At 41.3% G+C, this 26,647-nt stretch overlaps 3 protein-coding genes across 15 annotated transcripts in view; all 3 read left to right on the forward strand.

The window, feature by feature from the left end:
• Positions 1-7,176, forward strand: part of ksr1a (kinase suppressor of ras 1a) — a 39,540-nt gene extending 32,364 nt beyond the window's left edge. For 2 of the 3 annotated variants that reach the window (XM_049741610.2, XM_049741612.1), the window contains 6 exons: positions 3,945-4,041; positions 4,167-4,300; positions 4,506-4,637; positions 4,727-4,862; positions 4,936-5,069; positions 5,160-7,176. In XM_049741610.2, the coding sequence (XP_049597567.1) occupies positions 3,945-4,041; positions 4,167-4,300; positions 4,506-4,637; positions 4,727-4,862; positions 4,936-5,069; positions 5,160-5,196 (670 nt within the window). In that variant the 3' untranslated portion in view covers positions 5,197-7,176. The remainder of the gene's footprint in view (positions 1-3,944; positions 4,042-4,166; positions 4,301-4,505; positions 4,638-4,726; positions 4,863-4,935; positions 5,070-5,159) is intronic. The other variant, XM_049741611.1, reaches the window with a different exon arrangement.
• A 129-nt stretch (positions 7,177-7,305) lies between these two features.
• On the forward strand, positions 7,306-14,049 carry LOC125981722 (oligodendrocyte-myelin glycoprotein). The gene is made up of 4 exons (XM_049741613.2): positions 7,306-8,186; positions 9,172-10,880; positions 11,800-12,722; positions 12,789-14,049. Exons 2-4 carry the CDS (start codon positions 10,639-10,641, stop codon positions 13,013-13,015), a joined length of 1,392 nt encoding a protein of 463 aa, XP_049597570.1. The 5' UTR covers positions 7,306-8,186; positions 9,172-10,638; the 3' UTR covers positions 13,016-14,049.
• Positions 14,050-21,448: 7,399 nt separating this feature from the next.
• LOC125982155 (RNA-binding protein Musashi homolog 2) overlaps positions 21,449-26,647 on the forward strand; it is a 207,076-nt gene continuing 201,877 nt past the window's right edge. For 4 of the 11 annotated variants that reach the window (XM_049742436.2, XM_049742437.2, XM_049742443.2 and 1 more), the window contains exons 1-4: positions 21,449-21,681; positions 21,979-22,019; positions 22,393-22,474; positions 22,960-23,044. In XM_049742436.2, coding sequence (XP_049598393.1) covers positions 21,620-21,681; positions 21,979-22,019; positions 22,393-22,474; positions 22,960-23,044 — 270 coding nt within the window. In that variant the 5' untranslated portion in view covers positions 21,449-21,619. The remainder of the gene's footprint in view (positions 21,682-21,978; positions 22,020-22,392; positions 22,475-22,959; positions 23,045-26,647) is intronic. The other 7 variants (XM_049742441.2, XM_049742442.2, XM_049742440.2 and 4 more) reach the window with 3 other exon arrangements.

The following is a 26,647-nucleotide window of genomic DNA, read 5'->3' on the forward strand; positions in this document are numbered from 1 at the left end:
TAATACATCTAGCTACCCACTCTCTCACTACACTCATATACACTCCTGTAGACCAAAAGAGCAAGGTGGAGGAGTCTCACTGTACGTATGTGACTGATAACTTAAGTTTCTCTCCCAGAAACTGACTTTGACTTTGACTTGACTTTGAGAAAGGATCTAAGTGGTAACTTTGATATGACTGTAGCAGAATCAGTGTTTATAGAACTCTCATCTTGTTCAGTCATCAACAATAAAATGTGATAATTGGATGTATATATAGACCACCACACTCTGATAAAATCACTTTCAATGAGGCCCTCGACTCTACTCTAGAAATCATAAGCAAAGAAAACAAATTGTGTGTCCTACTTGATGACTATAATATTAGCTTGCTTAAAACTAAGCAATCACATACAGCAGACTTCCTTAATACATTATACTCTAGCGACTTTTTCCCCCTTATTAACAAACCCTCCAGGATCACAAGCTCAACGGCCACTCTCATTGACAACATCTTATTTAATTTTCTGGACTACAAAACAACATCTGGCCTGTTGATCTGTGATGTATCTGATCATCTTCCTGTCTTACATTTCATCCACAATGATAGTGTTCCAAAAATCAAAGGTCATAGCACTACTGGTGATCAAGTGAAATTCCGCAAATTTACTGAGAAAAACATGGGATCCTTTATATCTATCATCAGCTCTGTGTCATGGGCTGAGGTTATCCTGTTGCAAGATGTCAACAAAGCCTATTACTCCTTTTTATCACTATTCACAAATGCATTAGAGTTATCATTTCCTTTAATTTCTAGTCGTAAAAATAATTACTCTAAGGGGAAACCATGGATAACGGATGAACTAAAAAAAAATTCACGTAAAAAAAATAAACTTTATAGAAATTCTATTGCAAATCCCACCCCTATAAATATAGAAACATACAAGAAATATAAAAATAAATTAACAGTATTATAAAGGAAAACCAAACAAATTTACTCAAGCCTCTGGTGACATCAAAACAACATGTAATCTTATCAACCATTTATTACATCGCAAAAAATCTAAAGCATCTACCCCAAGTGAGATGCTGGGGAAGAATGGAGCCAATTCTAACCCAATAGATATTTCTAATGGTTTCAATGATTTCTTTGTAAATGTTGGCGCTACCTTGGCATCTAGCTTCTCAACCTCTGATACAAGCCCCTGTTGCCTATTTAAAGGGCAGTTTCCTTCACTCTCCATTCTTGACCCTCCTAGTGTTGAGGAAGTCTACAGCATCATCATGAGCTTGAAAAACTCGGCCCCTGGTCATGACGAGATCAGAAGCATACTTAAGAAAACCATTATTCAATAATAATTCCACTAACACACATTTTCTCCTTATCTTTAAAATCTGGCATCGTACCCCAAGAACTAAAAATTGCTAAAGTCATTCCTATTTTCAAAGCTGGTGAGACAAAAGATTATGGTAATTATCGGCCTATATCCATTCTTTCTCCAAGATTCTAGAAAAATTAGTTTATTCAAGGTTGTCAAAGCACCTAGAAACAAACAATATTCTCTGCAAGCATCAATATGGCTTCCGCAAAACGTTTTCTACGGAGCATGCACTGCAACAGCTTGTCAACCATATCTCAACAGTTCTTGACAATAAGAAATTCGCTCTTGGTGTCTAGATCTAAGCAAAGCCTTTGATACTGTCGACCATAAGATTCGCTAGAGCGATATGGAGTGAACGATTCTGCCCTGAAATGGTTCACAAACTACCTCGTCAACAGAGAACAATATGTATTTATAAATGGTTGTTCATCTAACAGATCTGAAATACTATTTGGGGTCCTGCAGGGCTCAATATTGGGTCCTCTATTGTTTTTGGTGTACATAAATTATTTCTCCATGTCTTGTTCTAATTTTCTCCCTCTGTTATTTGCGGACGATACCAACCTCATTGCCACCCATGATGATTTTAATTCCCTCATTGCAAGCGTCAATGCTGAGTTGTCCTCTGTTACAAAATGATTCAAAACAAACAAGTTGACACTCAATATAAAAAAAATGTAACTTCATGATCTTCTGCAATATAAATAAATCTTACACCAAAGAACAGACCAAAATTTACATAAACAATAATGAAATCCAACAAGTTACTAGCACCAAATTCCTAGGTCTTATAGTAGACGAATCCTTAAACTGGTCTGAACATATTGATTTGGTTTGCAAAAGATCTATGAAAACGCTAGGTATTTCACGAAAAGTTTGTCCCCTGGTCCATCCTTCCGTATTATAGCTTCCTGTTTCCTTTTCTCAATTACTGCAACATAATCCGGGCAGCCACATATCAAACATACCTCAACAAACTACTCATCATACAAAAGAAATTCCTAAGAATGATCTCACTTTCAAATAGATATGAACCATCGGCACCACTGTGTAGAAATTACTCACTACTGTCAATTGATAAAGTAAATATTCATCAAACCTGTCTACTCATCCATAAATACATATATAGGAAACACCATCTTCCAGCCACTTTTCATAATTTCTTCACATTTGTATCAGACATTCATTCATATCCAACAAGACAGAGGGACAATCTCCACCCACCTTTCTGTCGAACATCACGCAATATCAATATCAATACAATATCCACTTTAGAGGGCCCTCACTCTGGAATGAGCTACCAGTCCATATCCGATCCATATCTTCACAGGCTACTTTTAGAAAGCACCTGAAACACCACCTTCTCCACTCATGATCCTACAGTCCATAATTATTCCACTGCACTCAGCTGATCCATACTAAGAACATCAACCTAAACTGATTCTTCTTTGTTTTTGTTATTTTCTGTTCGCAGTTCTTCTGTTCCCTTTTAGTTATTCCTACCTGGTGTCTTTTTGATTGCTTAAAAATCGCTAAGTGTTTATCTTATTTCGCTTGTTTCTTATTTTGTATGGTGTATCTGTTTATGTATGTATGTATATATATATATATATATATACACTACCGTTCAAAAGTTTGGGGTCACCCAAACAATTTTGTTTTCCATGAAAAGTCACACTTATTCACCACCAAACGTTGTGAAATAGAAAATAGAGTCAAGACATTGACAAGGTTAGAAATAATGATTTGTATTTGAAATAAGATTTTTTTTACATCAAACTTTGCTTTCGTCAAAGACTCCTCCATTTGCAGCAATTACGGCATTGCAGACCTTTGGCATTCTAGCTGTTAATTTGTTGAGGTAATCTGGAGAAATTGCACCCCACGCTTCCAGAAGCAGCTCCCACAAGTTGGATTGGTTGGATGGGCACTTCTTGCGTACCATACGGTCAAGCTGCTCCCACAACAGCTCAATGGGGTTCAGATCTGGTGACTGCGCTGGCCACTCCATTACCGATAGAATATCAGCTGCCTGCTTCTGCTCTAAATAGTTCTCGCACAATTTGGAGGTGTGTTTGGGGTCATTGTCCTGTTGTAGGATGAAATTGGCTCCAATCAAGCGCTGTCCATTGGGTATGGCATGGCGTTGCAAAATGGCGTGATAGCCTTCCTTATTCAGAATCCCTTATACACTGTACAAATCTCCCACCTTACCAGCACCAAAGCAACCCCAGACCATCACATTACCTCCTCCATGCTCCATGAACTAAACTAAACTAATAATATATATGTGTGTGTGTGTGTGTGTGTGTGTGTGTGTGTGTGTGTGTGTGTGTGTGTGTGTGTGTGTGTGTGTGTGTGTGTGTGTGTGTGTGTGTGTGTGTGTGTGTGTGTGTGTGTGTGTGTGTGTGTGTGTGTATCAGACAGACAGACACACACACACTATTATCGAACATTAGCTGACATTAGCTTGCAGTTATTGCATATCCCAATTGTCACTTGGAAGCATGCCGTTTAAATGTAACCAACACAGAACTACTTACTAAGTCACTAAATCAATTTGTTTTTCCATTCTGTCCACAGTTTCTGTAAAGGGAGGACACTGTATTCCGTTGTGAGAGATACTAAAAACACTTTGGATATTAACAAGACCAGACAAATCGCCCAGGAGATTGTCAAGGTAGCTTCTTGCTGTTTCATTGGCTTTTAAACAACGTGTCAATAAATATTAGCAGTCTTCTGTATAAAAAGAAAGTTAAACAACGGTTGTTGATAGCATGTATGTTATGATTTCTTCTAATTTAGGGAATGGGATATCTGCACGCTAAAGGAATTGTCCACAAAGACTTGAAGTCAAAGAACGTTTTTCATGATACCAACAAGGTTGTGATCACAGACTTTGGCCTTTTTGGGATTTCAGGTGTCGTTCAGGAAGGGAGGTAAGAAGGCAGCCGCGGAACCACCTTATCATTAAATGGTCACATCTCTCTGCAAAAATTACGTTTGTGGGTACCAAGCCAAGATGTAAAAATCATGACAATGTCAATTGGCGAATGAGATTTCTTACGATTGTCAGGTTTGGTTCAGTTTAACCATGTCAAGTGGCTTAAATTGGTGTTTTTGGCATCAACCTTTTTGTTTCAGGCGTGAGAATCAACTCAAACTTCCACATGGCTGGATTTGTTACCTCGCGCCGGAAATAGTGCGTAAGATGAGTCCAGGTAACAACGAGGACCAACTTCCTTTCTCCACTGCGGCGGATGTGTACGCCTTTGGGTAAGATGTGCACCAATATGGCACCACCTCTCCCAAACCTGAAAGATGAATCCTTCATTGGTTCCGCCCCCGCTTTTTTCCCTCCAAAGCACCATTTGGTACGAGCTCCAAATAAGAGACTGGCCAATCACCAACCAGCCCGTGGAAGCAACCATCTGGCAGGTGGGCAGTGGAGAAGGTATTAAAAATGTCCTGTCAGAGATCAGCTTGGGAAAGGAGGTCACGGTGAGTTGTCAGAGGCGAAAGCAAGCTGGGGCTTTGTCAGGTGTTGTGAACCAAAGCGCCTCTTCTGTCTCAGGAGATCCTCTCGGCCTGCTGGGCTTACGACCTGCGGGAGCGGCCCCCTTTCACACAGCTGGCTGACATGCTGGAGAAGCTACCCAAACTCAACCGCAGGCTCTCTCACCCGGGACACTTCTGGAAGTCAGCAGAGTAGGTATCCCACAAGACAGCGGGCCAGATGAACACTGGATATAATTTCAAAGCATTTTTGTATTTATTTATACCTGTACTCTCTTACAGTGTATGTGTAACAAGTGTCCCGCAATGTTCTACTTAGCGTTGATGGACCAGGATCCGTTCGAATGATTTCCTCAAAATGATTGCCAATAGGAATAATCTAGATTCTAATTTATAACATACAGTGCATTTAAATAACAATGGGCGGTGTTTCGCTCGTCTGCCTCTGTAATAACTTCAAAAAAAGAAAGTCTTGGGTTTTCTGCACCACAGTTTTGTGGGTTTTTGCACGAAAAGTAATGTTTTGTAATTAGAACAAAAAAAAAGACTTGAATATACAAGTAATAATTCCGTATTTGGCCAAATTCCTTTTTTGACATGCGTCACAAATGTTTGTGCTTTTTGTGACAGCTCTTACTAATGCCACAGCAACAGCCCTTTAATAAAACACATTGTCCTTTTTTTCTGCTTCATGTACTTGCACTTTTCTTGAGGCAAAAACCACACCAAAGAAATAATTTGGAGATGCACTAATACATTAATATAAGTGGGAGTTGACTGGCCTGCTTTTCTTCAAATCTTTCCAACCGGTGCCTTTAACAGGTTGACTAACCGTCTATTAACGATGGCTTCTTCCTTTGCTCTGTCTCTTTTGTCTCCTGTTGGCCTCCAGGTTGTAGCGGCAAACATAAGCAATGCAACACAAAGCCTGGGTCTGCCTTGCATGCTCCCGAATCCTTATCGCCCACAGGATTGTTCAAAGCATTGCCTCGAACGCACTCTACTTGCACGCACGCACACACGCACACACGTACGCACACACGTCTTTTCTTTCCACTCAGTTGTCTTGTTTGAAGAGAGAGCATCAGTGGACTGAAGTGTAGCACATATTTTCTCCTCCCTTTTCTTTTGGGTTACTCTGAGGCTTGTTGTTGAGACCACACCATTTAGATAAAGGCACACATTCTCTCTCTCTCTCTCTCTCTCTCTCTCTCTCTCTCTCTCTCTCTCTCTCTCTCTCTCTCTCTCTCTCTCTCTCTCTCTCTCTCTCTCTCTCTCTCTCTCTCTCTCTCTCTCTCTCTCTTTCTCTTTCTCTCTATCTCTATCTCTCTCTCAAACACACACACACACAACACACACACAAACACAACACACACACAACACACAACACACAACACACAACACACACACACACACACACACAGCAGACACAGCAGACAGAACATGAAATGCACCAAGAAAACCCTTAGTCGATCTCACTTGTGTGATTTGCCCGAAGCCTCTCAGTTCATTCGGCTCCATTTTTAGCAGTGATTACGTGTGTTTTGCAAAAGGTCCTACTTTTATTTACAGGATGGTTTTTTTTTTTCTGTAATTTGGTGAACCTACCGTTGCAATGTTTTGTGCCATTTGTTTTAACAACAACAACAACAAAATTCTATTCTTTTTTCCGTGCTAATTTGGTGACCCGTCCCTCCACACACTTACTCATTGATTGCTTAAGCATTTAATTACATATCCCTCTGCCCATCCAATTCATTCAACATCGTCCCAGGGAAAGGAAAACAGCACACACTGGATTATTATTATTTTTTTTTTTTAAAGATGTGAAAAAGTGCACCTTATAAGAATATTAATTATTTCAAGCAGCTAAGTGGAAAAAAAAATTGGGAACCTGCAAAAGTGTCCTATCTTCCTTAAACATTTCTCTTGTTTTTGTTTTTTTGTTGCGCGTGTGAGTGTGGAACATGCTGGATTAATTAGTTTAGTGTCGCAAATCTGTTGGTAAGTACTGTAAATACATTATTTAATGTACATTTGTACAAACATTTTCTATGTAAAAGGCATCACCACATTTTGGGAAATACGGCCCGCTTCTGCCGATACAGATGTGTATATATATTTATATTTTTGTCATGTATAAAGACTGTACAGTTTTTTCTAAATGGGCCAATACATGTTTTTTTATTTTATGTTGTAAAAATTCATATTTTTGTATTGCATGTGAAGATCATTCTGTACACGCAGGTTCTGTTTTCGTCCATTGGAAGACAATAAAATGAGGCTCGTCATGTAACAATGCAAAGTGCTTTATTACCGTCCTGACTGCAGCTTTTGTTTTAGAGGTAAGCCCTGCTTATTTGTGGTTCAGCATTCAGAAGTGGTGGTGGGTGTCTACTGTTTACTGCAGAGGAAAGTCTCCAACTGTGGGTGGCACAAAAGCCCAGCAACAGAGGGTAACGTGCCCCCTCCAGGTTGTATCTGGGTCATCCAAATATCGATTGGACATTCCAGTAAAGCGCATTTGTCAGGGTGTCCTAATCTACTGGCTGGCCCTCATCTCACTTTAGACCAAACTTTAAAGCCTCGACGGCAGCAAAACAAAAACACCTTGCGTTTCACCTTGCCGCCCCAAGAGTCATTTCGGCGAGGAATCAATCAAGAGTCTGGGTACGTGTCAGTAAAATGAGAAACAGTGACTGATAAGAAGAGAGGGAGAGATTTTTTTGCACACTCATTCTGATCCATTGTGCACAGAAGACGGTGCCAGTGGATCACATGACCTTGCTGGGGAGAGCTAAGACAAAATCCCCTCTTTCTTCACTGGACTGGCAAATGACAAATTGTCCTTTTGCATTTTGTTATAATTACGCCACTTACCCAAATGCAAAGGTGGCAAAAGTAGTCTTTTCACATTTTCTTTACCACCTGTGATGCTAAGGTACCTCTTTGAGTCAACACCACGTTACTCGAAAACCTTTTAAATCAAAGGTGAGCAGTCATATGACCCAAGTTACAAAAAAATAAGACAGTATTTTTAAAGCATGTTTATGTCAGAATTATTACTGTTCTCATTCACGCATCAAATCACTTTAAGAACCGCTCATTTTTTCTGTAGTACCACTCCACAGATGTGCTCACTAAACCCACTTCCTTTTCTTATTATAGCTCAAATGCAGAAGTGAATGTGAGACAGCTTTTACACGCCATTGATTTGTTTGACTGTAAACGAGAGTCTTTATTTTTTTACACTCTTCTTTAGCTCTCCTTTTCAGCAAGTTTGGCTTCTTGCAATCAATCACGACCAGCGTAAGTGACTTACATTTCTTACAAAAATTTGACATCTGATGCCAGATAGATGCTTACCTTACATCAGGGGTGCCCAAACATTTTCAGCTCGCGAGCTACTTTTGAAATGACCAAGTCACAAAGATCTACCCACTAAAAGAATAATTAATTTATATATATATATATATATATATATATATATATATATATATATATATATATATATATATATATATATATATATATATATATATATATATATATATATATACTATATATATATATAATTATTCTTTTATATATTATTTTATATATATATGTATATATATATATAATTATTCTTTTATATATTATATATATATATATATATATATATATATATCTATATATATAAATATATATATCCTATGTCCTCCTCCCATTCCCTATGAAACTGATACTTTTTTTTTTTTTTTTAGCTTTTTACCATGTCCAGCTGCCCCACACATTTTCTTAAGTTTAAGAGAAAAAACAGGGTTCTAACAATTGGAGGGAACTCGCGAGCTAGCGTTTTAGTGTTGTGTTGTTAGCGCCGTTGTTTGCGCACGCGTCAAGTGCGAAAAAACCCCCAAAACATTTTAATGTCACGCTATCGACCAGTAGTGGCCAGGCGATCGACCGGTCGATCGCCTGGCCACTACTGCCTTACATAGATTACATGAATCCTTACTGTACATTCCTAGGTAGGTAATTACCTAACTACATTCAAAGACAGCCTTAGACAGATATTTTATACATAGATAGCTTAATCCTGAATTGTATCGTTATCCGACTTCCTTGATGTTATGGTATTACCATGAATTGCTGAATTCATCTTTCGTAATCTACTTTCACAAACGTGTTTTACCAATATGCCAATATTTTACCTGTGGATATTTCCTTGATTATTTACTCACTAGTTATTCCCAAATTGCTTATTTTGTTTGACCTACTTAGCTGACTCGCGTGTTCTCTTTATTCTTTTCAGCTACATTAGCAAACATGAATGCCCCCTCAATCCATCGCCTATTTTACAGCATAATTCTACTCAGGGCCCTGATGTGTGAAGCTCATTACAATTCATCTCATGTGCCTGCCTTGTTGGCGTCAACTCTTGGCCCAAGAACACCCAACGAAGATTTACCAGCCCGTGGTATATTTCAGTCAACCCAAGCTAGCACCCCTCGTCTTACCTCTGCCATTAGAAGCACCTCTAAAGAAAACACTTTGTCTGATTTGACGCCAAGCACTGGCGCCACACCTGTGCGCGTGCTGGATGGCAATAAATGCATCCCATTTTTGATGATAACAGGAGGCCTAATCCTAGTCTGTGTCATTCTGCTGCTGTCCACTCTAATGCTGACCTGCAAAGTGTGCCAGATGAGCAAACGCATCAGGATGCTGGAAAGCCACTCTGCAAAGCGGGTGCAATCAGATGGCAAATACAAAAGTCACTCGAGGACGGAAGCTAAAGAGACCAGTGTGTTACTGACCAACTTGAGTAAAACACATGAGGAAGTGGAGCGTTGTGGCTCCATAAAGGAAGGTGTGGAGGTCTTTGAGAATGGAGAAACGGGAGAGGGGAAGCACAAGGAGGCTGCAGAGACAGCTAAAAGTGAAGAAGCTTCTGATGTCACGCCAGTTGATGATTCATCCTGTCTGATGCAGCAAAAAAAATGTTGATGCCAATACTTGGGCTGCCCCCTCCCCTAATGGCACAGAGGAACAAAAAGATGTGGTTTAGCATTCTGCGCGCGTGTTGGGGTCGCGGGGGCTTTCTGTGTTAACCATTTGTATTTTTACAAAGTTTTGCAAAATCGCTACATGGGGAACATGTTTAAATTAATTAAGAATGTTCATTTATTCAATTAAATTGTGCTTTGGCGTAAGATTGTGGTATATTGGTGGTAATGTGTATTGATGTGATTTAGATAGCTTAGTTTGGACAAAATTAGTGCTTTAACGCCATCCTGCGGCATCTTGATGTGGAGGAATTATACTGAAATGAGTTGAGGATTTTCTGAGGTAAGTGGGTGCTTAAGTATTTTTTAAAAAAAAAAATTCATTTATTAACGATTTTTCTTCAAGAGCGGCCTCGGCGTTGTCCCTCACTGGCCTCAACTGAAAGACAGCAGCTCACAGTAGTGAAGCTGTGCGAATTGCCGCTGATGCAGTGTATGAGAATCATCTGCAATCAATCTAAAGCCTCTTTATTTACACTTAGAGCATAACAACACACGATTGCTCATTTTTCGCCATTGAGGGATGTTTTCTAAAGTAATCTTATTGATTTAGGTGATAACAGTCTAATTTCATTTGAACACAAGTAGACCACTCAATTAATCTAACTACCACAAGAGCATTAATGGTTAAATGCAGGGGGAAAAAATGTTAATGCCGCCGGACCGAACAAGGATGATGAGGAGTTTCCTTCAGAGGGGCCAGCCCCTCCATTATGTATTCGGTTTTTCTCTCATTCCTCTCCACCACTAAGCAGCTACAGCTTGATCGTGCCCACCCAAAGGATCCATCTCCTGAGACGGGCGACATCAATGTGAGGACAAAAAGGGGCCCGGTGAAAACTTTCAATAACACACAGTGGAAGGGTTCGCATTCTGTTTGGAGCCAGCTGATCTCGAGGTTGAAAGTGCAGAACAAAGGAGCCTTGAAAAGGAACCCGAGTGTTAAAATGAGAAGGTGAGTTGTGGACCAAGATTTTTTTTTCTCCAAAGCATATTGAGTCTTTTAAGCAGCTGATGCATATGTTTTTTAAGCTGTAATTATTTGTGTATCAGATTGGCAGGTTAAACATGCAAGCTGAAGTTTTGGCGTCTCATTCTAAATAGCTTCCACCCCCTTTAATAAAAAAACATATATATACTATATTCAATTCATTTAAATTCAGCACCTTAAAAAATACTTCCAAGCGCCATTCTTAATGTTTTATTGGAAGCCAATATGCACAATATGAAAATATGCGCAACAATAGCATTGCTCTTAAGCCTAGAAAAAGAGTACAGTATTTATAAGTCAAACTTCTGACTTGAAGTTTGACTCCTAAATATTTCAGTGATTCTTTCTTATGCCACAAGAGGGGGCTCACAAACCACTAGTAGTACTTTTACCGCACTTTGCGAAACACTGGTTTATTTCAAACTCATGGGACATAAAAGATACACTGTTAAAAGTAAACCTCCCTGGTTTATGGTTAAAAAAATACCACCTCAAATAATACACACACCATGCAAATATCTATCTTAAAACTAGAAAGATGGCAACAATACGTAGTAAGAAGTAATTGAACCTTGACGTATTTGGAGCAGCCTGACAGGAGAATTTCCTCCGTCATTAAATTGGCATACAACGCGACAATGGTATTTACCTGCAAACAATACGATGGGCTGCAAGAATGTGCGCGCGCAAACAAAACGAGCAGGGGAGGGGCCGTTGGAACCAAAATGCAGGGAGTAAATATAGAGTAGATTTTCTGTCTTGGCAGTCCATACCGCAGGCATCTATCTTACTTCCACAGCGAGATGCTGCATAAGACGAGGCATAATACGCCACTCTCCCTCTCTTTCTCGCCTCTCTTTCTCGCCTCTCTTTCTCGAAGCAGGCGTGCGCTTCAGCTTCTGTCCCCTAATGAGGCCCCTATGGAGCTGCTGCTCGTCTTTTTGCTGGGGTTACAATTCCTTGCCGCGTGCCCCGCCGCCTGCTCCTGTAACCGCAGCCACAGGGACGTGGACTGCTCGCGGAGGGCCCTGCGAGAGCTGCCCGACGGCCTCCGGATCGACCTGCGCTCCCTCAACATGTCCCACAACCGACTCCTGAACCTGGACGGCACGCTGGCCTCTTACACGCACCTTCGCGTCCTCGACGTGTCGCACAACCACCTGCGCCGCGTGCCCGATCGCCTGCCTCGCTCCCTCTGGCAGCTCCACGCCGCCTCTAACCGGATCCTCCGATTAGACAAGAACGATACGGTCCACCAGTGGAACCTGAGGGTGCTTGACCTCTCCAACAACAATTTAGAGAGGATCGTTTTCATAAACAACACACTGATCAATCTGTGTATGCTCAACTTGAGCTACAATAACCTCTGGACTTTTCCTACCAACATGCCTGCACGTCTGGAGATTATTGACATCTCGCACAATTCACTTGTGAAGGTGCTGCCGGGCTCACTGGACAGACTTCCCAATTTATCCCTCTTCTATCTCCATGCCAACCGCCTCTCCGAGCTTCCCTTCGGGGTCTTTGAACAGATACCGTCGCTTCGGGTTCTCACTCTGGGTAACAACCCTTGGGCCTGCCACAAGGAGGCTGCCGTGACCTACCTCCTATCCTGGTTACAGCGGAGTGTCGCTCTCATCTTGGGCTGCCCCTGTCGCCCGCAACCTATCTGCGGCGGGGGAAAAACAGGATGGTGGAACTTGAGCACGTTCCATCCTCCTGCCGTGATGGCAAGCACACGGGGACTCCTCCCGGACTCCACGAAGGCAACAACCACAATCGATAGCCTTCCTGATGCTTCTGCAGGTCAGAGCTCATTCATTCATTTCCACAGTGTCCCCAACGACAGCTCACCTAATTTCTCATTCACAGACTCAACTCAAGACACGAGAGTCATGACAAAAACTCCAACGAGGATAACCGATAAGTTCCTCACCACCATTCGAGTAAAGAAGGCAAGCGGTCTTCGGACTGAGAGCGTTAAGAGGAAGGTTCCCCCGTTTTCCGGTGGTGTGGACAACATGGCTCAATCTCTGGCTAAGTACTCCTCAACCTTTCTCCTGTTCAGTTTGGGCCTTCTGTCTCTCATGCTGCCTTGAAGCCTCTGAAGCTTGCTAGACACAACGCACCATTTGAAAGCGTTTCTCCCAGGGCCGGTTCAGACCTCCAGGGGGCCCTATGCAAAAATATGCTGCAAGCCGTACAGCAGCTTCTAGTCTAGACAAGTTACTACACGTGACAGAATGATGACGTCACGCGAGTCCTAACGCTAACTGGGTAGTGCGCGTATTGGGCGCACCAGTACTGGTTTCTCCCATTTTAAAGATAACCAAGGCAACACATCACTAACGCGGTACCAAGACTGACCTGTAGGACGCAGTATGTTACCAGAGGGAAACCAGACTTTCCGAAAATGGGAGGAAATGGCGTATTTTCCCTGCAAAAAATAAAATATTACAAGTGTCTATATCAATAGTTTAAACTGTGAACAGAGCACAAATCGTAATCTCAAAACGGTTTCAAATCATTTTAAAAAATGACACCGATTATTTGTTTTTATGGTCAAATTAATACCTATCCAATTAGTTGTCCTGGCACGCAATAATGCTGTTTGTTAACATGTTGCTGTTTTTCCTCTGAAAAACACCAGCACTGATTTTCAAGTAAGTGCCTTGCAATGAACAGGTTGAGGCACATGGTGGCACTATACATTCAAGTACGTACGACTCTGCAGCTTGAAGGTGAACCCTTCACCAGATTCTCTCACGTATTATCTGGATGTATTCATTTTAACCTCATTATGACCTTGATCCCTTTACTTGAAACAATTGAAAATACTTTTTTTTCGTTTTTAACTTTTCCAGTATTTTGTAGTCACAACAGTGGTGATTAATGAATACATTTTAATAGACTCTGTCCTGTTGTACTTTATTTTACTGACATCCCAGGAATCATTAACAACGTAGTCAAATGCTCCAGAGAACGTTACACCGATCCAGCACTTTTCTTGATGCAGTAACAAGTACCTTTTCCAAAACGTTGCGTTCTGTATATCTATATATTTCTGTATTTCTATATATTCTAGTATTCTGTTTATCAAAATAAAGTTATGCACAAACCCCAGTTTTTGTCACTTTTGTGTTAAAACCACTTTTCAGAAGACCTTATTGTGCTTCACTTTATAAAATCGGACGTGGAGTTTTTATTCTAACACAGTACGATGAATTATTCAGCGACTACATCTCCCATGCGTAAGTCTACTAACTAAGCATAAAAGCATTAATCCCAGTCAGGCCTTTCTTCTCACTTAATCACAATTGACAACTCGCTACTGCGCGCACGGCTTTGAAAGGTAATCAGAGAGCGATAAGTCTCAAATAAAATACGGTTTATTTTCATGAAAAATGTGCGGACAATTGTATATAATACAGTAGATTGTATCTCAAATAGAGTGACGAGCATAATATCACCAACAAATATAGTGTAATATTTTTTGACACTTTTTCTAGTCTAACAGGAGCTTGTTCACTTTGATTTTTCACACTACAAAATATGCAGCAATTCGTGCACGGAGACACACCCGCAAAGTGTGAATGTTTTGAGAGGAGACATGGGAAAAAAAACATGGCAAAATCTGTGGACCCCTCACCCCGCTCATGCCCGGGAGCTAGAGAACATCTGATGAGCATCACCCACACTGATAATTTCATCTAATAATACATTTGACATTTCTCTGCAGAAAGTAATTGATCAAACAGAAAAACTGCATTGCTGAAAATTATATTGTATTAAATTATATTGCTAAAAATAAAGTTTGAGTTGCATCTTTTTATGTTTTGTACTTTTATTGTAGGCCACTGCAAGTTGCTGTGGAGAATCGTCATCAAATCTAATGATCTTGCATTCAAATTCAAACACAAAAAGATGCACCTCTATAATTGGTATTTAATCTCCCCAGCTGCTTTTAGCTTCAGAACTTTATGACACTCTCTTCAAAGTAGTGTGCTGTAGCCTCATAGCAGCCAATTATTTTGGCTTCTCCAGACAACACAAAGTTGTCAGATTTCTCTTCTCCTAATAACTGACAAGGTGTAGAAGGCTTGTATCATTTACTGTTGCCATTGCTACCCCCCCCCCCCCCCCCCCCCCCCTCACCCACCCTTTTCATTTCTCTGTCTGGGCTTGTTTGTTTGGAGTGGACTGACGCTTTCCGTTTACAGTGACTATTAGGCTTTATGCCTTTGTAAGCAGCACAACCCGATGTGCCTTTGTAATGTTTTTTTCATTTTCCAAAACCATTCAGTCGTTACTATAGAGAAATGACCTCTAAAAGGCCCATGGCTATAAAGTATCACCAATATAGTGAGCCCTCACCTTATGATATTAAACCCAATGAGAAGCTGTTTGAACTCTCTTTGTGCCAGCCACACAGCCACAGGATCAATCGTAACCCCCAAATCAGGCTGTTACCCAACCAAAGGACGCTCCAATGTTGCACATAAAGTTTATCTGATAAAAGCTAATCTGTATTGACAGCTTGCGTCTATATGCCAAGAGGCTCGCCGTCTCTCTCAGCCAAGAGCAATGTTTTCCTGTCTGGGTGCTGATCAACTAAAAAGGGAATGTGGAGAAATTTGGAACGAGCGAGGCGTATTCCAGCTGAAGCCGAGAGACTGATGAGACAGGCAAAATTCAACCCTTCGGCATAGTTGAGGGGGTGGGGGATTTAGATGTGGTGGATCTCACTTCTTGTCTCCATGGCGCAGACAAGGCAAGGTCGGTCTTAAGGTCATTGTTTGCAGTGTCAGAGAAGAATGCGTGGTGGCACTCAGTTAGCAGGAGAAATTAAACAGAAAGGAGGCTAGCGCAAGTATACAACACAACGAAATTTGGATCCAACTAACGTGGCTTCAAATTGGTCATTTATGAATAATTGGTTATTAGTGTAAAAATACAATTTGAATAGGATTAGCACACCAAAAGCAGCACCAAAGTGCAGAATTGAAAACATTCTGCCAAAGAATCTACTTTTCAGTTCTCCTGCTTTCAGCACAGCTGCTTTGCCGGGGAATTTGCGCTACCTTGTGGCGGCTTGCCCTATCACGTGATACACCGTTAAAAAAAGGAGTTCCTGGAGATTTGAATAATGCCCCACATTTTAAGATACAAGCGTATATGCAGGCTCAGCGAGGCGCAAGCTCCAAAAAACAGGAATGGTAAGCAGTTAAAACTGCTGGGTTAATTTGAAAACCCAAACCAACCCATTTTTTTGTACAAAAATGGGTTAGTTTGTTCAACCCAAGTTGGTTTATTTTAACCCAGCGTTTAAGGCAGTAGTGGTGCTTTACATTGCCTCTCCCTGTGGAGCTATTGTTTTCAGCTCCTTCTTCAATCTCAGCAGAACTCTCCAAAATGTCGACACGCACCTCGGCCCTCCCGCTACCTCCTGTGCAAGTGACAGGATGGCTCCTCGCAGGGCTTGAACACCGTTCTCCATCATGTGCGGCACACACACTCTTGCCAGAGTCGTCACAGACTCCAGAGGCTCGGTGGGAGCAGCAGGGGCATGTACTTATCTCCTGGCCCAGTGGAGCAGGTAAATGATGTCATCGTCATCCACTCGTAATTGAGCAGCATTGGCCGAAAGAGACCCACATCCAAATGCTTTTTTAATATAAGTCCAAATGGCAAGACGATGACATGTTAATATTTGATTTGAAAATAAAGACCCTTTTAAGTTTCATATTGATTGATTATGTACAAAGGGGAATAAATCACCTTCAACAGAAACTATTAGTGGAAGTTTTGTTGAGTTGGGTGCATGTGCGGCTGGCATGCTTTTGGCTTTAAAGCAAGGCCAGACATTCGTACCTCCCGCCTCATTTTTGGGGGCAGGATATACCCTGCCCCTCGCCTAAACTGCCGGTCACGACAATGTAGTCGAAAAAGCAACCTCACCATTCATCTCGGCTCAACCTTGGCAGAAGTCTGCGCTCTCCTAAGTGCTATTCGAGTTTAGAAACATGATCCTTCTCGGAGTCATATAGATTTTAGATAGAGCGGAAAGCGCAAAATGAAACACAATCTGTATTATTACATTGTTTTTTCTTCAGAGTTGTTGAGTTACTATTTTTTTTTTGCTTGACATATCATGCAGAGTGAGTCAAGTACAACGATTACCCCCAACCCCGACATTTAAATTATATATGTTTCATAAGTTAATACGCATCATGGTTGGTTGCACGGTTCTAAAAACGACATTTTTCTTGTCAATGTCCTGCTAGTTATTAGCCATCATGCTTTTGGCTACATACTATTTACGTAAGCATTTACTTGGCAAAATTAATTAGTGTGTGTAATCGATACTCAATTAATTGTACAACCCATATTTACGGTCACGATAAGTTTCCTCTCCATCCCATGGTTATCGTCACAACATCAATATTACACTTTCATTTCTTAGTAATGTGATTAAATGTCTGCATATCGCAGTGGCCCCATCTTTGTGGAATGTTAGCGTGTAGCCCCTGGCACAGCTTAATTAACTCATCTGCCGAGTTAAAGCAGGAATAATGAAAGAAATCATTTATCAGCAGAGCATCCTTCCCACTGATCTACCTTCAAATGGTTTCTCTCTATCGTAACAAAGGTACGCATATGATAACCACCTTTGGGAAAACAAACGCATCAACGATGAAAACAAGAATCTTTCATTCATTCCGCCAGTTTCAACTCATAATTTATGGTCAGGATGGGCTTTTTAAGCGAGATGAAAGGGCTGACAGACTGCAGTTTGGTGGGTGGCTAATTCCTGAAATAGGACTGTCAATTATGCATGTTACGGCCTGGCTTCCTCCCTGCAGTCGGGGCCTCGCTCTCTTTGGTTAAACAGAGGGAGGAAAGAAAGACACTAGAGGGAGACACTTTGTGCGCATCTGCAGCTTTCATGGCTTCACAGGCCAAACATATGAGGGGCACACACACACACACACACGCACACACACACACGCGCGCACACACACACACACACACACACACACGCACACACGCACACACGCACACACACAAATAAGCCATCCAGAGAAAAGCATGATGACTCAATCCAGAGTGATCAATAGAAAATCATTTGTTAGCTCCAAAGGATAACATCCTGTTTGATTAATATCCTGAGCAATATAGCAAATTCATGTAAGTGAAATAAAACTTTTCCTCTTTTTTGTATTTATTTATTTATTTATTTATTTATTTATTTATTTATTTATTTATTTACTTACTTATCATAGCATCTGCAACAATTACAGCAAGTACAGTCGTAAATCGGAAATCTCCCAAACAAAACCCAAAGCAGGAATTAAGTAGGTGGAAAGGCATTTTCACCTTGATCCAAGAACAATTTGGCCAAGGTCGAAGGAATATTGCGAGGGTTTTAAAATGATGACCACGACAGGAAATAGGAGGCATGCTCTGCAAAACGCTGTCTCGTAACTCTGTTGCTTCTCTCACTTTCTTTCTGCTCTCAGCTCTTTTACACACTATCAATTTTATTTCTCTCCAAAGCCTCAAATCCTCCAGTTTTCATGCAAAGGCTCGATTCGTTACAAGCGCTTCTCCATGCCGGGTTGCCCCTCTTTAGAAAAGAGGTTCATCTTTTGCTATTGAACTGCGGGGGATGCATTTACACTGACACAACTATGCTTTCAGAAATCCCTGCAATCCAAAATATGACTGTAAATGTTTCATTAAGGTTCCACACAGATTGGTTCATAGAATTCCCTTGGAAAAAATCCTGCATTGAATATTTTCCCCTGCCGGAACCTTTTAAAAAGGCTTTAAAGCCATAATAATATACCATCATTGAATCTTTGCTCATACCTTGTTATGAACTCAGCACATTCATTTGAATTCCGCTAAAGGATGACATGCTAGGTGGTGAGGTGGAGATTTTATTCTCCTAGCTTTAAAACCTCCATCAAATATTGTGAGATGTCACACTTCGAGCGTCGCTTCTTTCACGTTTGATTTGATTCATCTTTCTTGCCCTGTGCTGTTGAAAATCACAGAATCAAAAAGCTGTGGTAACAATGTTTAAAAAAGAAAATGGAATAAGCCAACCTCCACTGCAAAATCGGAGACAGATTTGAGCGTAACAACAAAAATGCAGCTCTCTTAAATCAGCCAAACAGGGAAGTTTTTGTAAATAATTGTTAATATATCATCAAATGGCACAGGGCAAAACAATACAGCAAAAAATCAACTTCCTTTTCACACAGGATTTTACACTTTTATGTTCTTTGACAGATGTGTGCTTCACCAAATAGTCACCAATTGCTTTGTTTTCCCCTTCCCTCTAGACACAGGCGGCTGCAATGTGGCCACCTGACTAGAGATATATGCTCAAATACCCCCCCTCCCCTTAAAAAAATGTCATTTGTTGTTGTTGTTGTTTTTTTAAATCAAAGTCATTGTTTGAAAAACATGCTGCCAAGCCAGATAAGGAAGTCTTGGTGATAGTGCTCCTCATGGACAGGCCTACATATTCACCAAAAGTTCCCTGAATGTAAACAATAGTATGGGGCTCAGTAGTCACGTTTCGGGCAGTCGAAATATTAACAACATATCAAGCATTGTGTCCCAGTAGTTTGGCCTACCCTTACAAGGTTGCACGTTTCTAAATAGAATTCTATAAGAAAAATGTAAACCAAAACTGTAAGACAAAGGAGCATCCGTTTTTTTCCCAGGTCATCGCAGTGGAATGTGATTGACATTTAACAGTGTTGCCCTGATAAAAGAGATTTTATCAATCATGTAGAGAAGAACCAAATCTGTCATATGAAGAAACACAAATGTCCAATCGAGCGGTTGCATGAGTGTGCCAACCCCAAATTGAACACTTAATTACAGCACTCAGTCCTTTTGACACATGTTGACTTGGCAATATTGGGCCACTCTCCGTTGCAAAGGTGCCTCAAAATGAGTTGAACATTACAAATATAACCCGTATTGTATGGCATCAATCCTCGTGGGAAAAGACTTCCATAATGAATGGAGATGTGAAAGGCCGTGCCTCGGGGTCGGCAGAAAGGATTTGGAGCTTTTTGTGCACTGGAAACCTGCTTGTATATGGGTTTAATGGCTCAGGAGACTTACTCCGATAATCAGCTAACCCTTCGGACCAAGTGTAGGTAAGATTTTGAACATTTGCAGACTCTGCTTTCTTCTGAATTGTTGGCTGCTTTTGAGTTACCGAATAGTGATTTCCTGTATTGATTCACTGACGTAAACATGTTTTAATTTCATCGCGTACATGGCTTGGTTAATAAAAACAGGCTTGCTGTGTGAATGTATTTTACGGTTCATGCTTGAATGTGGCACGCTCATTCATGTGCACCCTACTGAAACATAAAAGTCCAATTCGCCGACCATAAATCGTCCTATAAAAACAGCTTTGCAAGCTGCTTAGACAAACATTAAATTACACCATTGTCAAAATGTAGTTGTGATTCAATTGTTGCAATTGGCTGACGACCAGTTCAGGGTGTACCAAAAAATAATTTTAGCAAGTTTGGGTTCAAACATCATGTCATCAACCTGTATTTATGGTAGCATACACAAGGAGTCCGCTAACCTGTTTTCCAGGTTTGGCCGCATGACATTTAGTATGTAGAGGAATTACTGATGCATTCCAGGAAAGTGGGAAGTTGGACTTTTACGAGTGTGACCTCCGACCTCTGGCCAGTGCACTGGAACGCCTCGCAAACTGGGAGGTCCAACTCACAAAGTCGGAGAAATAGATATCTGAACTTCACGAGTTGCTTCAAAGTGATGCCACTCAACAATGGTGACCCCCCCCCCTCCCCCCCCCATGGAGTAGATGGCAAAACATAATAAACAATATTTATAACATAATAACTTTTCTGTAAGCTGGCAGAGTCCAATTGCGAGTCCACCGTGGCCCATGGGCTCAGGTAACAACCATCACAGACTCACCCGTTTTCTGGCTTTGGTTTGTAAGCGGAACACTGTGAGCTGAGGAGGCACTGTGATGTCATTTTCAGCCGATAGCAAGTGGCAGTACAAGGCAAAATGCCACCCTCCCGATATGGATAAAAACAGGTGCTTTATGCTTAGTTCATATTCCACAAACACAATATCAATTTGAATAGGGTCTTTATACTAGTGTTTGTGTGTGTGTGTAATTTATTGTGTATAGAATAAATTATGAAGGAAATTTTGAACTTGACTTCCCCTTTAAGCAGACAGCCATCCCTTCTTTCCACATTAGACCGTGCACCTGCTTGGAGGTGCAATAGGACACTTTCACTTCTCGTGCTTTATTGCTTGATGAAATGACAAATAGGAGGATTTCGTCGCAGATTGCCGGAGTTGACGTCAATCGGATCGGTTAGGCGACGGGGCGAGGCCCCGCCCCCTGTGGGCCTAGGTAGAGCGGACTGCGTGGAGGGAAGGAAGGGAAGGGGAGGGGAGAGGAGGAGGGGGAGGAGGGAGGAGAAAGGGGAGGGAGGAGGGAGGAGGAAGGGGAGGGAGGAGGGAGCAGGGGGCTGAGCTGATCCCACGTGTGACGCTGTCGTTCCCGGCTCAGTGATATTCTCATAGCGGGGCTTTGCATATCTCCTGCCCGTCTGTGTGTCTGTCACTGTCACTGTCACTGTTCCTGTAGTCCCAGCCGATAGTTAGGAATAGCTATGGAAGGAGACGGGAGTCAAACCACATCCGGAAGCCTAAGCGACTCACAACATGACCCGGGGTAAGAATCTTTGCACGACATTCAAGCCGTGTTTTGTGCATGTTTGCAAGATCTTCGAGAGGACTTGGACTGGCGTGCAGGATTCGTCCACACGTCACGCACTCGCTGCCTTTCAAGGGGGCAGTTTTGGAGAGCTTTCAGCGCGACTGCCCCCCCTTTCCTATAACAGCGAGCGAGACTGTTATTCCGACTCGATCGGTCGCGCTTTATCCTTTAAGGTCGCTTTTAGAACTAGTTAGTCGTCAAAATGGCCGAACTGACATCTGGACTCACTTGTGTTGTGTTTCCCCCTTCCAGTAAAATGTTTATCGGTGGCCTCAGCTGGCAAACCTCACCAGGTGAGACTGTTTTCCTCTCGGACAACACTGTCCTTGCATTTCGTCTTGTTTGCGTGTTGTTTGTTGACTGTGTGTTTGCGGTGATTGTCGTCGCGGTGGCGTGCGAATGCGTGCGTGCACGAGTGCACACTGTGGGATGTCTCGGTTGGTGTGTGCACGGCGTTATTTCCGATCTTCGTCCACATCTCAAGTCCTCTATTCGACCCCTATATGCGCATCGCGGCGGTGCTACTGGTGGAGGGGGCGGGGTGTGCGTGTGTGTGTGCGTGTGTGCGTGTGTGTGTGTGTGCGTGCGTGCGTGTGTTTTTCATTTTCATTACCACAACGTGTGCGTTGTCTCTCTAATGACCTGATGTGATTCATCTGTCCACAGACAGCCTTAGAGACTATTTTAGTAAATTTGGAGAAATAAGAGAATGTATGGTGATGCGAGACCCCACGACGAAACGCTCAAGGTAAATAAAATGCTGGTGGACTTTTTCTCTCATGCAGCGATATCGCTTTACTTTTGTTTCGTGGTTAATCCACTGTTTGTGTGTGCGCGCGTGTGTGTGGGTGAGAGAGAAGCGGAGAGCGCGTGCATGCGTGCGCGCGCGCCTGCGTGTGGTTTCACAGCGAGCCAGATAAGCTTAAATGCTCGCTGCTGTAAAGCTGCGACCGAATGCAATTTGACATTGACTTTGTGACTGCAGCACAGTGTGGCGAATAGCGTGCTCACTTTCAGTTTCTGCCATAGGACGTCCGCAATCTGGATGATAAACGCATGCACTGTACCACGACTGTTTTAGCAAGAAACAAACAACACTGTTAAGATACCGAGGTCAAAGCAATATGACGTGCTATGCGATGTAGTCTTGCAATCGAAACAATCCTGTTGTTTATTTTTTCCTTTGCATGCATGCATTTTAACACCGTTGTTGTTTGTGTCTTTGCTTTGCAGAGGATTTGGGTTTGTGACATTTACAGATGCTGCCAGCGTAGAAAAAGTCTTAGCTCAGCAACACCACGAATTAGACTCAAAAACGGTGAGTTAATTTCTTTTGACATTTTGGTAATTTTGTAAAGTCTGAGACTGTATGCGTTTTCAATGCCTGATGGGAAGCCCCACTTTGCTCAAGGTCATGAATAAGGGCTAAATGCACGATGGTCCTTTCAGCACTAATGCTGGCAATAAAACACAGCTCCACTGTGCAATATTATGTGTGCACGTTCACTTCTCTGGATGAATGAGACGGACACGCCCCCCTCTTGACTTCCCCTCCACATGCAGCACACACACACGCACACGCAAGCGTGCATCAAGTACAGTGAAGAGTGTGCGGGCCCTTGTCCGCCACCTTGCTACTGTTGTCACGTTTTTGAAAAGGGGAAAAAGGGTTCCAAATGCTCTCCTTAAAACATCCGAAAATACTTTAGCTTTAAAAAAAAAAAAAATCAAGGGAACTCAATGAGTTTACTTTCCTGTTAATATTTGACTTGTATTTACTCGCTGTGTTTGTTGTGTGAAAATGTGTTGCATAGTGACAGAATAAATGTTTTTTAGCTCAAAATTTAGATGGCTGGGATTTCATTGAAATTAATTTCTGCATATTGACAAAACACTTTTTCCCTTTTTGGCCTGTAAGATTATCAGAATGGACTTTGTGTATTTATTTTTACATTCAAATAATGTGCCTCTCATAAAGTATTCTCAGATAAGTCAGTGTTTATACATTCACAGGGATGGAGATTTTGTCTCTAGTTTTTACATTTGTAGTATTCCGAAATCTAGTGCATGTCAGAGCCTGAGGATTTTGGTTTGCTTTCGGATTTGCCACTTTCCCACAGTAGTTGCGCTCTTGTCAGCTCATGTCACTAAATTGCCTTCAGCTCTATTTATGTGCTATTGGGGACGAAGGTGATAAGATCACACTTTGTTCCATATGTTTCCAATTAGTAGCCACGGAGAGAAGACAGAAGTTCTTGAGAGCTAAATGAACAGCAAGTTACGACTGATGGTATCACAGAACTGTAAAATAGTAGCGATTTAGAAGGTGTCTGAAGAGACGAGGTATTTTCAATCGTCTGTGAAATATTGAACTGGCAATTGACACTGTGAGAACTTTTCAACAGTGAAGTTGTCCTTTGTGCTGACAGCAGCGATTCCAAGAAGGAGTTAAAATTCCTTGTGCGCTTTTTAATTATTCCGCTAAACCTTTTCATAGGATTTAACCTGAGGACCTTGGGCTCATTCATTCGGTGTAGTACAGTACCTCCAGTTGACTGACTGTAATAGCTGGCCCAGCAATAAACTACCATGTTTTTGATTGTTGAGAAATGGCTTGAACCTTCGGGCAGATTTTAAATAATACCATTTTAATAAAGGAAAAAAGAATACCAAAAAAATGGGGAAAAATTAGTGTTTTATCCATTTGATGATCACAATGTTTAAAAATAATAGTGTGACAATCCAAATGTGATTATTATTTATTATTGACACATCTCCTTTGAAATGAATAGAAATGTATTATTTCTAAATTTTAAAAGAATTAAAAAAAATATGACCATGTCTTTGTGTGAGGGGACATGCCGAGAATGAGCGGAGAGAGGCTCAGCTGGACTCAAAAGGGGAATACAGTGCACGGTCAGCGTCTTAAACTGATATTCCAGCGGGAAGCTTCAAATTAATTCTTTATAATGACCATCATCACAGTCTTATTGCTGAATTTTTATAGTCGCTATTTAAAAAGGCAACTTTATTTGCAGTCCTGGGAAATAAAGTATTGCTGAGTATTTTACCTCTTTAAGAAAACATTAAAGTCTTAGTGAATATGAGAGGATTTTTGTCATTAATATAAAGATGTGAATCAAAATACATTTGATGAAAAATGATCTGACTTGATCATTAATAATTCAAAATTAAGAAAAAACAACAAAATTTTGTTGTTGTGTGTTCCACAGTTTCCAAGTCGGTGCCCTGATCTGACTTGATGATAGAGGGACAAAGAAAAAGGGTTCTTCGGTGTCGTTCATGCCAAAATTAGAAAAAAAGTGACATGATTGTAATCCTGCCAATAGTTTTAAATTTATCGAGCTCAGCCCTCTTGTTATTCCGACAAATATTTGACTGTGTGATTGACACACCAGCCTTGCGACGTGATCCCGATGACTCAGAACACATTCGGAAATAGATATTTCCCAGCTGCTAATGCGCCGTTGAAACGTGCTACGGAATAGAACAAGCCCGAGGCAGGCGGCTTTGTGTTCTTCCTCACCATTAGTCAGTGGCCACTCTCTGCTCTTGTGTTTTTTTTTCAACAATGACGATGCATCAGAACCCGTCATATCTCTCGCACAGTTGCTCAGCACGAATGAAAGGTAGAGAGCAACTTGCAAACGTTCTTGATTTGTGTGCAGATTTTTGATTGGACAGAAGCGTCGGACTTTGCGTGGCTGTCCGGTGAATCTTTCCTGTCACGGGTCACCTTGAACGGGCTGGGGCTGTCTGTGAGAGGCCGCAGGGGCTGTGACTGTGAACGGGCTGAGTCATATTATGAGCATTCAAAGGGGGGGGAATGTGGAAATCAAACCTCATTTGCATTTTAACGTCTTACTGGATCTGTGAATTTATACAATATTTCTGTCTTTGCAAAAATTTTTTTTTTCAGCATAACTTTGCCATTAGGTGCTTTTGAATCAGTTTTAAAGGGAAATAAAGCATGAATGTGGTAAACCAATTATTTTATATATATATATATATATATATATATATATATATATATATATATATATATATATAAATAAAATAATTGGAGCTCTTTTTTTCTTCCAACCGGTTATAAAAACACTTGGATAGAGATATGAACGAGACATATGGGAAAGCACAGCCTCAGGCGTCACAACACACATGCTGGTGATTCAGAACATATTTCTCATTTCCCCCATTGCTTTGTTCGAAATATGTTTGCCCCGACAATGTTTGGAGCTCAGGCGGGCATGGACAGTTGAAGAGCATTTTTACAAGGCAGCAGATATATTGCTCGAAGACTGATTACACATCAATTTGTATATTGTAACAAAACTTAATGGGTATAAAAAGTCTACACACCCCTGTTCATATGCCGTTTTTTGTGTGCATACTTATAAATGAGGATGTTCAAACTCAACCAGTCACATTCAAACTGCACTAAACAAGTCAAGCTGTCCCATCCATTATCATAACTATTAATTTTCCCAGCAATTTGTAAATAATAGTCTAACATTCTGAGTAGACTTTGTACACAACACCACCATTATTTTTATTCATCTTTGAAACCAATGAGACATTCGGAACTGTGTGTACAACACTATACATGTTCCAGTTATGGTGGAATGTCTTGCAGTTAATTATGGCTGAAAGTGTGATTGGCTCACTCTGTCTTCTGTGTACTATTGGCGGGGCTTCATCTGATGACTGTTTGTCGTTGAACTGTTTCCTTGATTCCACTTCCTGCATCATTTTCTCAATGTCGATATCAGAAAACGAAATACAATGGCTTGAATAGTGGAAGAATTTTGTGACGTGGCAAGTCTGAAGTGTTTGCGAATTTTGCAGACCGTGTTGTTTAGTGTATTGGTAGACCATGCTACGCCTTGAAACTCATTCTAGC

This window comes from Syngnathus scovelli, chromosome 15 (assembly GCF_024217435.2).
Source record: "Syngnathus scovelli strain Florida chromosome 15, RoL_Ssco_1.2, whole genome shotgun sequence".
NCBI lineage: Eukaryota > Metazoa > Chordata > Actinopteri > Syngnathiformes > Syngnathidae > Syngnathus > Syngnathus scovelli.

Excerpts from the sequence above, each read along its gene's own strand:
- LOC125981722 (XM_049741613.2), top strand. The coding sequence starts at position 10,639 with ATGTATTCGGTTTTTCTCTCATTCCTCTCCACCACTAAGCAGCTACAG. Across the intron at positions 10,881-11,799 it reads CCGAGTGTTAAAATGAGAAG|GCGTGCGCTTCAGCTTCTGT; the intron begins GTGAGTTGTGGA and ends TTCTCGAAGCAG. Across the intron at positions 12,723-12,788 it reads CCTTCCTGATGCTTCTGCAG|ACTCAACTCAAGACACGAGA; the intron begins GTCAGAGCTCAT and ends TCTCATTCACAG.